Source organism: Oncorhynchus mykiss, chromosome Y, assembly GCF_013265735.2.
Source record: "Oncorhynchus mykiss isolate Arlee chromosome Y, USDA_OmykA_1.1, whole genome shotgun sequence".
Taxonomy (NCBI): Eukaryota; Metazoa; Chordata; class Actinopteri; order Salmoniformes; family Salmonidae; genus Oncorhynchus; species Oncorhynchus mykiss.
The window spans coordinates 16690354-16702897 of NC_048593.1; the positions used below are offsets into that span (position 1 = coordinate 16690354).

Here is a 12544-nt window from a genome sequence, read left to right on the forward strand (position 1 = left end):
ACACTGTTTGTATTCGGTCATGTTTCCAGTCACCTTGCCCTGATTAAAAGCAGTGGTTCGCGCTTTCAGTTTCACGCGAATGCTGCCATCAATCCACGGTTTCTGGTTTGGGAATGTTTTAATCGTTGCTATGGGAACGACATCTTCAACGCACGTTCTAATGAACTCGCACACCGAATCAGCGTATTCGTCAATGTTGTCGTCTGACGCAATACGGAACATATCCCAGTCCACGTGATGGAAGCAGTCTTGGTGTGTGGAATCGGATTGGTCGGACCAGCGTTGAACAGACCTCAGCGCGGGAGCTTCTTGTTTTAGTTTCTGTCTGTAGGCAGGGATCAACAAAATGAGTCGTGGTCAGCTTTTCCGAAAGGAGGGCGGGGCAGGGCCTTATATGCGTTGCGGAAGTTGGAATAGCAATGATCCAAGGTTTTTCCCGCCCTGGTTGCGCAATCGATATGCTGATAAAATTTAGGGAGTCTTGTTTTCAGATTAGCCTTGTTAAAATCCCCAGCTACAATGAATGCAGCTTCCGGATATATGGATTCCAGTTTGCAAAGAGTCAAATAAAGTTCGTTCAGAGCCATCGATGTGTCTGCTTGGGGGGGGGATATACACGGCTGTGATTATAATCGAAGAGAATTCTCTTGGTAGATAATGCGGTCGACATTTGATTGTGAGGACTTCTAAGTCAGGTGAACAGAAGGACTTGAGTTCCTGTATGTTGTTTTGGCCACACCACGTCACGTTAACCATAAAGCATACGCCCCCGCCCCTCTTCTTACCAGAAATATGTTTGTTTCTGTCGGCGCGATGCGTGGAGAAACCCGCTGGCTGCACCGCCTCCGATAGCGTCTCTCCAGTGAGCCATGTTTCCGTGAAGCAAAGAACGTTACAGTCTCTGATGTCCCTCTGGAATGCTACCCTTGCTCGGATTTCATCAACCTTGTTGTCAAGAGACTGGACATTGGCGAGGAGAATGCTAGGGAGTGGTGCACGATCCATTCCGTTGGAGGCTGGCTGGCTGTTTGTTGTGTCATTGATGTGTATTGGTTATGTAACGGTTGTGTATTATGTCTTCCACTCCTGAAGAATCCTCAACCTTGACCCCAACAAACAATGCCTAGCCCTAGCGACTCAATACTGTGAATTTAACCCTTTACCTTCCGGTTCTGCCTTGGGTGTCGGCGACTACGATTACATGACCCATTTTCTCTAGATCTCAGCATCAGTCCCAGGGAATGTAACACCCCTGCTCTTAAAGAGTCCGGCGGCCATTTTAAGCAGGACACAGCCCCTCCCATATTATTTTCCCTCTCATCTTCTGGACCATGGAGTACCTATACTTCTAGTCCTGGAGGGCACACAGCAGGAGCTTCATTCACTCGTAATTGTCTCAGTCAAAACCATTAGCAGCTCGACTGGTTTGGTTCAGGCTGACATTTTGGATGGCTCTTGAAAAGACAAGAAGAGAATAGACACATTTTGCCCTGTCATATTTCATTAAGCATACTAAACACAGTTATAACATGTATACAAAGCAACAAAAAAAATTTAAAACAAGAGGAAAATCGATTAGAGATATAAAAATCGACTACTGCTCTCCTTGGCGTGATCGTCAGTAACAGAGGGAGTAGAGTGTCTCAGAGTGCCCTTCCACAGACTTAACTGTTTACAGACACCCATGAGTCAGTCAGCTGTGAGCCCAGTCTGAGGAAACGCAAACTCGCACAGTGCCTTGCCCCGTTCCCACTGGTCGTGGCTACAGCAAAGGGTCACACTCACATCCATCCATTTCCTGCTCTGAGCGAGTGGGCATGACCCGCAGCCAGACTCTGACAACACAAACAGATCCCAGATCAGAGACATCTCAGGAGAACTGAACAGGAATAGCAAGCAAGCAGAAACAACTCCCGTCCACATCTCAGCTGGGGTCAAAGGTTGTGTTGTCAGAGTCTGGCTGTAGGTCATGCTGACTCTCAGAGCAGGAAAGGCACTGTGAGAGGAAAAATAGTATAGAGAGAGGTTTAATTCTAACAAGCGCAGACAAGATGAAGACCCTGAATAATCCCTCACGATAGTATCTTATTCTTAGTATGTTGAGGTAAACTGAGAAGTATTTTTCTGCCACAATCTCTTGGTGTGTTAATTTAAACAATTCTTTCTTTGGCCGCCTCTCCTTCCAGTTCTCTGCTGCCAATGACTGGAACGAACTAAAAACATCTCTGAAACTGGAAACACTTATCTCCCTCACTAGCTTTAAGCACCAGCTGTCAGAGCAGCTCACAGATTACTGAACCTGTACATTGCCCACCTATAATTTAGCCCAAACAACTAACTCTTTCCCTACTGTATTTATTTATTTTGCTCTTTTGCACCCCATTATTTGTATTTCTACTTTGCACATTCCTCTACTGCAAATCTACCATTCCAGTGTTTTACTTGCTATATTGTATTTACTTTGCCACCATGGCCTTTTTTTTGCCTTTACCTCCCTTATCTCACCTCATTTGCTCACATCGTATATAGACTTGTTTCTACTGTATTATTGACTGTATGTTTGTTTTACTCCATGTGTAACTCTGTGTCGTTGTATGTGTCGAACTGCTTTGCTTTATCTTGGCCAGGTCGCAATTGTAAATGAGAACTTGTTCTCAACTTGCCTACCTGGTTAAATAAAGGTGAAAACATATATATATTTTTTAAGTGTGTCTGGGTGTTATATTCCATCTATTTTTCATTTTCCTACAAGACAGTGTTATGTAATGATAGCTGGTATAATGTATTATGCAATTGGCATGAAAAACATATAAATGTTGGCATTAGACATTTATTTTAAAGGCATGCAACTGGGGCTGGCACAATTACCGTATAACCAACAGTTATGGATGTAGACCCTCATGGAAATAAAATAACCGTCATAACCGTTATTATTATTATTAGATTATTATTTATTTTTTTACAAACAGCTGATAGCTGACGGCCAGGCATTCATACAGTCGAGTTAGTTTCTGTGGTAACATGGACTCTTAATGTGATTAACCTTTCCTCCTCCTTGCTGAAACAAGAAACTAGCAAACAAGTCAGTGGTTGCCTAGGCAACGCACCCCACAATGCAGCAGCAGCACACAGCGAAATAGAATGAATAGAAACAGAATGAATAGAACGGGCTTGGAACTTCTAACCCTCGTTGGTGAACTCATTGGTATACTCACAATGGCTGTCTGGTATTGTGATAAAATAATGTCCTTGGTAATGTAGAATGTTCATTTAATTTATGTTAACTGATGTGGCTCATGCAATACTCTGAGTCGATATTCATGTAATAATAAGGAATTCCCCTCGACCACACCCACAAATTGGGGAAAACAACTATTATTTTCCATTGATCCCCAGTGTAAAATAGCCAACTTTGTCGTCACTTTTTTGTTACACAGAAATAACAAAACGTGCCGAAAATCTGCTGTGTTGTTCAATGCACATGTAACCAGGTCAAAAATCCTGACCTATGGTTAGCAATGCTCCCACGTAGTGAAATAGAGCCTGCGAGAAGAGTCCTGTGGCTTCAGGCTATTCGACGTGGGAAATGTGGGGACCCGGTGTCCAAGGAGGCTACACGTAGCTAGCTATGTGTGGAAAACATTTCATCACAGGTAAGACATTTAACTTGTTTGGTATAGTCCATTTGTAACTCCACTCACTACTAGTAGCTGTATAGCAGAGGTGGGACCAAGTCATTGTTTTACAAGTCACAAGTAAGTCTCAAGTCTTAGCACTCAAGTCCCAAGTCAAGACAGGCAAGTCCGAGTCAAGTATCAAGTCAAGTCTCAAGTCTTAAACTTTGAGTTTCGAGTCCTAAACAAGTCATAATGTGCTCTCACCAAATGTAATACCATTTCATATTTTTAACGAGAGTAATAGTTAGTATATTACATTTACCCAAATCATGAATGCTTTAAAATATATATATATATATATTTATTACTTTCCAAAGTAGGCTGGTACACAATCGCCCAACCTTAAAACACACAGTAGGCTAACGTATGTCAATGGTTTTAGGAACAGCAGTAACATCAGGCAGGATTTATAGCTCAATCTTGGGTGCAATGATCACTTTCCCGCACTGACTGACTGTGTGGAGGCTCATTGATTTAACATTACATTAGCCTACATGCTACACTAGTAAAGTTATAAATTATATGTGACCATGATGTAGCCCCGACTTACCGTTCTTTGTGCAGCTTCAAATGTCAAACAAAGTTGGAAATTGTTGCGCCTCCGTCTGTCATTTTCTTCCTGCATGTTTTGCAAGTTGCAATCTGTTTTTGGTTGATACAGCGTCGTCTTTAAGATCAAAAATGTATTTGGGGGGGGTATCATCTTTCCAAGGACTCCATCTGAATTCACCCGCCGACGTTCCTCTGCACTGCTACGCACAACTTTTTCTCAGCTGGCACAATTTGATTGGCTGCGATCCGATTCAAACTGTAATCTGTTAAATGAAGAGTTGATGCGCTGCACACTTTTTTTAATAGCATAATTTTTCATATTTGGGCTTGGGGAGGGTATCAAGTCAAGTCGAGTCATAAGGCTCAAGTCCAAGTCAAGTCACGAGTCATTGGTGTTAAAGTCAAAGTCGAGTTGCAAGTCATCATATTTGTGACTCGAGTCCACACCTATGCTATATAGTTTGGTTGCTTGTGTTGTTGGTCGTGGCTAGCTTAATGTTCTGGTCGGTAGCTAGCTAGCACTCACTCACGTAGCTGCTAGCACCGTCATGAAAAGGGGCATGAGGGAAACCCTAAAATATTATGTTTTTTCTAAGTAGTGAGAACGCTCGGTAGCAGGCAAGGTTGAAACGTCATGTTTAGACATGTTGTACTTACCTAAATGTTGTTTTGTAATTAACTAAAACAAGCAGACAACAATAAAATTGCATTTGAAAAAATGGTGACGTTTTTGCTGTGAGACAATGGGTTAACCTAGATAAACACCGGTTGTTTTCCACACAAGCGGAGGGTGCCATGAAGTTCTATCCAGTACTGACTGGGATTATGGGATGTATTTTTTTGCTATGTCAGTTGAGTTGAATCAGCAAATCACAGAACATATTGATTGGTAGGTATGCCTAATCTTCCTACTTTTGCTTCCCATTTTTACTTCCTGCTTGGCTCCTAGGTCAAAATATAAAATATACTGCACCTATGTGTACACTTGCAATGGCTGCCAGCCCACCCATTATGCCATCATTGACTTGAATGGGGGTGGCCGTTCTATTCATTCTATTTCTATAGAATGAATGCACTCGTGTATTTCTGTACACATGGGTGCAGTTTGTTTGGGGTTTTAGGCTGGGTTTCTGTACAGCACTTTGTGACATCAGCTGATTGATTGATATAGCAACACATGTAGTCAGGAGCAAAGGAGAGGAGAAAATGGTGTAAAAAACATACATACATACAGTACCGGTCAATAGTTTGGACACACCTACTCATTCAAGGGTTTTTCTTTATTTTTTACCTTTTTCTACATTGTAAAATAATAGAGAAGACATCAAAACTATGAAATAGCACATATGGAATCATGTATTAACCAAAAGAGTGTTTTATATTTTTAAGAATCTTCAAAGTAGCCACCCTTTGCCTTGATGACAGCTTTGCACATTCTCTCAACCAGCTTTATGAGGTAGTCACCTGGAATGCATTTGAATTAACAGGTGTGCCTTGCTAAAAGTTAATTTGTGTCATTTCCTTCCTTCTTAATGTGTTTGAGCCAATCAGTTGTGTAGTGACAAGGTAGGGTGGGTATACAGGTGATAGCCCTATTTGGTAAGTCCATATTATGGCAAGAACAGCTCCAATAAGCAATGAGAAAAGACCGTCCATCATTACTTTAAGACATGAAGGTCAGTAATTTCAGAAAATTTCAAGAACTTTTAAAGTTTCTTCAAGTGCAGTCGCAAAAACCATCGCTATGATTTAAGATGAGTTGGACCGCAGAGTGAAGGAAAAGCAGCCAACAAGTTCTCAGCATATGTGTGAACTCCTTCAAGACTAATGGAAAAGGCATTCCAGGTGAAGCTTGTTGAGAGAATGCCAAGAGTGCAGCACTGCTTCTTAATCCGGGAGAATGGGATTTTATGACTGCTCATTAATTCTCATAATCATTACTATTCTAATCTAGCATTCAAGTGGGCTAGTCCGTGTGTAGTCAGCCATTAGAATACAGATTCAACGTTGGGTCTGTCTGTGTGTGTTTACAGTGGCAGGCTGCAGACACTGCGTCACACAAAGAGCTCAGATGAGTGTGTCTGAGGTAGGCTGAGTATCTCTCCCAAGGTCAGTGGAGAAGTTTGCGCGCACGCTCATGTGTGTCTGTCCTGGTGTTGGGCTGTGCAGCTGGTGAGTGCTTGGGCTGGGCTAATGAAATGTACAGTAACTGCCTCTCTCTCACTATACTGCAGAGCCTGGACAACCCTGAAGTCCTACAGGGAGAGGTGTCTCTCTTCCTTTCCAGCCTCCTTCCATCCCTCTCCTCTCATCTCCCTGCCTAGTCACCGATCTGTCCTTCTGATTCACTTTGAAATAACAGCTTAGCAAGCCTCTTAAAACCAAGGCTTCTTTACGTTCTGTTGGAGATTTGGAAGGGTGGCCCAACATGATCTTAGCAGGAGTCATAGTTCCAATGGGGATGTGGGGTGCTCTTGAGCTATTTCTCCCTGTCACTACAACAAGTAGAAAGTCATTATACTTGTCACCTTTAGGTAAAGTGTTAGACATATTTAGCAATGTTTTTATGAACCATCAATGTATTTTATACTGGTGAAATACTGCTAATGACATCAAACTGTTCATTTGATTAGATACCAAATCCTGAGAGGTTGCCATTAGTGCAATTAAGAAAACTGGTCTGGCAAGGGGCATTCTAGTGTGTGAAAAACATTAGAGAATTCACTGGACTTATGAATTAGATTTCAGAAACTAGGACAACACTTTACCAACAGGTACATATTTTATTACTCATAAAAGAGCCCTTTAAAAGGTCTAATAGTGATACTTTTACTAGGCCATGTGTCGTGAATCCCCTTTGCTTTCAAATGTTAATTTCATGGAATGTTTGAATGAAATGGAATGAAAGTGGTTTGCTGACAAACACACACATCATTTCCATGGCTTCTGGAATTAATATCTTGTAAATCAAGACTGATTCCAGTCAAATACGTCGAATGAAGAACTGTCATGGCGATTCAAACAATTTAAAAAAAACGTGCGATTTAAAAATACACAATCAAGCAGCAGGAATAACAAAGCAGGAGAAACACCATGAATCATCGGGTAAGATTCTTGGCCCAGTTTGTCAGCTGTTCCTCTCCCTGGCATGTGTCACTGGATGAACAGTCATGATCACACACTAGCCTTCCTCCTCTGCTGTGTCAGGCTCACGATACAATACTCACACCTTACCCTGTAGACCGCAGTCTGACAGAAAGGCTCTCATATCATTCCGTGCCATTGTGATAATGTTGAAATGCACGTTTTAAGCTACATATTTCCAACATGTAAATAAGAAATCGGTCTCTTTATTAATACAGCCTCATAACTGGGGTGAGAACTGAATGATGTGTGTACAGGATGTGTGACATCCCTCTTGTCCCAAACCAGCTGTGCGCGTGCGCCGTCGTGCATACATTTATTTTGTCCCCCCACACCAAACGCAATCACGACACGCAGGTTAAAATATCAAAACAAACTCTGAACCAATTACATTAATTTGGGGACTGGTCGAAAAGCATTAAACATTTATGGCAATTTTGCTACCTAGCTTGCACTTGCTAGCTAATTTGTCCTATTTAGCTAGCTTGGTGTTGCTAGCTAATTTGTCCTGATATATAAACATTGAGTTGTTATTTACCTGAAATGCACAAGGTCCTCTACTCCGACAATTAATCCACACATAAAACGGTCAACCGAATCATTTCTAGTCATCTCTCCTCCTTCTAGGCTTTTTCTTCTCTTGACTTTATATTGCGATTAGCAACTTTCATAAATTAGGTGCATTACCGCCACTGACCTCGTTCGTCTTTCTGTCACCCACGTGGGTATAACCAATGAGGAGATGGCATGTGGGTACCTGCTTCTATAAACCAATGAGGAGATGGGAGGGGCAGAACTTCCACCACGTTCAGCGTCACAAATAGAACTGACTTCAATTTTAGCCCTTGGCAACGTAGATGCTCGTTGGCGCGCAAGAGCAGTTTGGGTGCAATAAATGAATAATATAGATTTCTAAATGTATTTTGCGATGAGAGCGTGTAGTCAGCCTGTTAGGCGTAATTCTGCAAATTAGGAATCCAATAGGCACTGAAATCCTGTGTCTGCCTTTTCTTTCCCAAACATTATTATGCACCCTGCAGTTTAGATGTAGGTCTAGGCCTTTATTACAGCCAAGACCATGTACCATGGAACGCCGTTTGGGTCTTTGCGTGTCAAAAAGATACACATCAAATAACACTATTTGACGTGTCAAATAACAATATGCAAACTATATGCAAATGTTAGCCAATCACTATATGAAAAACTTCTCATTCGTCACCAACAAACGACTAAGTCATTTCGCACCTTGAAAACATGAGACCGCTTTTTAAGCTTTTTTTTGCCAGCCAAGTGCTTCAAATAGTGTAATTTGACGTGTATCTTTTGACGCGCAAAGACCCAAACGGCGTTCCATAATGTGCCAGTGTATTGTTATTTAACGTACTGTATTTACACAAGCCATATTGCATAACTGTCATTAGCTCATGGAATGTTACAAAGGATTTTGTTTTGGTGAGGTCTAATCCGCAGCAAAATTACCCAGATCTACTACTGAGCTGATATCATTCCTACTACACATATTACAGCTTTATGACATCAATTTAAACACCACTATAAATTGAAAACATATGACTCAGCTGTCCTCGCTATAGTCACACTCCAAACCAAGGTAGGCCTTTTGGGCTGCAATGGTCATACACACCTGCTTACATATTTGGAATGCGTAGGCTAACCTGATCTCTTGAGAATCAAGCTGTTGGGTTAATTTATTGAATATTATTTGCATATCTAATTGCGCTACCATTACTGAAGTAATCGATTTGTATACCTTGTTCATCAGTGACATGGGCAGTGGCGGATTTAGGTATAGGTGACATGGGCAGCCGCCCACGGAACGGGGGGCCTGCACACATTTTTTGGGAATGGTGACATTTGCGCGATCGGTTTTCTATCGCTCATTTGCACGTTGCATGATATAATGTCACAGCGTGGGACTGCGGGTCAATTAACCTTGTCGGAGTGGGCGCCCTGATTCTAGTTTGTGAGCTAGGCAGGCTACTGCCTGGGAAAGTCTCCCACTCAGAAATACGAGATGGGGCGGGGATAAATTGACCTCAGGTCTCCCCACTGGAAGCCCGAGGTAGGGGGAGCGGGGGAATCTATCACATAGCGCACCTCTAACTTTGTACAGAACTAATGCAATTAGTAAAATCAGTCACACGACGAAATGCTACCAAATAATCCACAATTCATTCATAATACTGTGAATATATAGTTCCAGACATATTGTTTCCCTGGGGGGCATACAAGCAAGAACCCCCACTGGACATTGGTATTCCAAAGCGTTTATCACTGGTCTGACTTCTAGGCTAAGCCTAGACCTATACATCCATAATAACCTCTGGAGATAACTCCGTTGCTGTTGATTGCACATTTATCGAGAAGGGGGTAACTGCATACTTGCCATTATCCGAGAAGAACATGTTTTACCTTACAATATGATTTCCGATATTTAGTGAGCCTTCAGGACACGGAAATGCCTCACCCCATCATAAACCTGGTACATGTTTCAGCTTCGCATCCATTTTCCAGTGATTTGTGATGCTACTGAATAGCCTACAGCTATTTCGTTTGAACAGCTTGATAGAGATGTCCAAAAGCCCCTACATGGCCTTCAACATCCACGGACCTCAACCTCAGGAGATTGGGCAATAGGCCTAGTAGCAGGTCAGTCTATAAACCATACACCGATGCTGTTTTACAACTGCTACTCATGCTGCATAAATTATGCTTGTAGCCTTCATCGTGGGCCAAGTGGGTCTATGTGCATTGCCTCCTGTATATGCGGATGAAAGCACAGTAAAACCCGATTTCGAAAAGGTGTTACCATACCGAATGCGGATTTATCTCCGCATTCGTGTGCTCCATACAGAGGACAGGACACACCCTCCGCCATTATCCATCTAATACTGCAGACCAAGACTATCATCAGACTGTTCAACCTACATTTCCTTGTTTGAACCGTTCAACCTGAAAGATGACGTTCTACGCAGCGTATTGTAGGCTACTGGTGATCCATCATAGGGGTGAGGCATTGCTGAAACAGGTGAGGCATTGCTGAAACAGCGGAATCCCGTAGACGTTGCGCTCCTGGATGGAGAATATTCATATACAACCAATCTATGTACTTGTTATAGGCCTACGACGTTCCATTGTGCGATTAACATTGTGCCTAAATAAAAAAGTAATGGGCCTAGAACTGCCTGTGATTTTAGACAATGTTTCCTAATGTCGCCCCAATGCGGCACAGTTTGTATTTTAATTTCCGATTGAAACTATATTATGGGTGTGTCTGTCTTTCTCGACCTTCTCATGCAGAGTTCGATTTAAAAAAAAATCATTGATCATTGGCCGCAGCGCGCGTCGAATAACCATGTGCAGTTTATATTAATACGCATCAGCATCGCTGGAGCTCTGGGATAAATGGCACAGGTATAGGTCCTTGGCTCATGCTGATAACCACGGTTGCACAATGGTAAATCAGCGCACAACAACCTGCCGCATCCTGGGGAAAAACACGCACCCACACATTCAATTCACCACCCCATCCGAGACAAATGCACAGTGCATCCCATCGATGCGTTTCCATGGATGTTTATTCCATATCAAATAGTCAAAATGGATGTATAAATATAATAAGGTATTCTTACTTTCACCGACCACCGCCTTGAGTCCTATGGGTGCCATGATGCTATTGTGTGTTTGACCGTATTCTCTCCCTTTGACTCCCTCTTTCTCCCTTGCCGTATTCCTCTCGTTTCTCTGCTCGACCGAATATGCATGCCTCACATCGCAGCTGACTGCAGAGCTTCGAATAGAAACGTCACTCCGTTTTCCTCCGCCCCCACATCAGTGGCTACATTAGCCAATTCATTTATACTATTTATACATTTGCAAATTTCCCTATTATACTTTTTCTAATGTTTTACATATTTAATTTTTCATTCCTTTGGTAGTTCATTTTTTTCCCGTTTTTTGTCAATGTGAAAAAACACAACACTATATTTCAATTTGCAATTTGCACCTGTATGTGTTTTATTGTTAGGCCCATATTAAATTAACTTTTGAATAGTCGAATACATTTGTAGTGCAAATGTTGTGAAGCCTATACGAATCACTGACGCGTTTTAATTGTCTGTACCTTTTTTAGAATTGGCCAAAATTCTTCAGCCAAAACTGGATGAAAATCGTCCGTGGTGGTCCTTTCAACGTTTGCCAATGTCGACGTTCCACACGGGGGCGCAGTACACCTCTTTTGGCCAGTCTCATCCCCATCTCTCTCACTCATCATCCTCTTCCTAAACACTGTCAGTGTCAAAGATGACTTTCTTACCAAAACAGAAGTCAAACAATTGACACGAACTGAACAGAATGACAGAATGACATGTCATCATCAAACATGATAGATGACATGATAGTCTATCCTAGACTATAGTGTTTAAACGATTATTAGCCTACATTTGTTTCCAAAGCTAAAAGCAACATTTCCTTACCTCAATAATGAAGTTGAAATTATGGCCAGATATAATTTCTGTAAGGTTATTCTATGAACACCACATAAAATAAGAATGATCCAAATTCTGTCATCCTTTTTGGCTGTGTTTAGACAAGCAGCCCAATTCTGGTATTTTCCCCACTAATTGGTCTTTTGACCAATCACATCAGATCTGTTCACGTTAGATCGTTTTCGGAGCTGATCTGATTGGTCAAAAGACCAATTAGTGAAAAAAATATTCAAATTGGGCTGCCTGTTGAAACACAGCCTTTTTTTTGCAATTCAGGATCAGATCGATCTGTCTGTCTTTGAGCCAGTTTTTTAGCAAAGAATTGGAGAGGATCATCCTGATCCAGATAACACAATATAGTTGTGTTTACACATGCACCCCAATTTTGATCTTTTTCCACTAATTGGTCTTTTGACCAATCATATTAGGTCTTAAAAAAAGCTTATATGAAAAGTCTTATGTGATTGGTCAAAAGACCAATTAGTGGAAAAAATATCAGAATTGGGATGCCTGTGTAAACAATATCATATTGTATCATATCAATATAATATATCAATATCACAGAATCCAGAGTTTCAGTGCTTTGAACAGGGCTGCACCTTGCCATCTACTGGATAGGTTTGGGTACTACTACACTGTCATAGGGAAAAATAAATGACTAAACTA

At 41.6% G+C, this 12544-nt stretch overlaps 1 protein-coding gene across 2 annotated transcripts in view; it reads right to left on the minus strand.

The window, feature by feature from the left end:
• The window catches only part of stxbp1a (syntaxin binding protein 1a), a 43148-nt gene extending 31968 nt beyond the window's left edge, over nt 1-11180 (minus strand). Inside the window, exon 1 of one of the 2 annotated variants that reach the window (XM_036968282.1) lies at nt 11024-11180. In XM_036968282.1, the coding sequence (XP_036824177.1) occupies nt 11024-11060 (37 nt within the window). In that variant the 5' untranslated portion in view covers nt 11061-11180. The remainder of the gene's footprint in view (nt 1-11023) is intronic. The other variant, XM_036968283.1, reaches the window with a different exon arrangement.
• Between the last annotated feature and the right edge of the window lie 1364 nt (nt 11181-12544).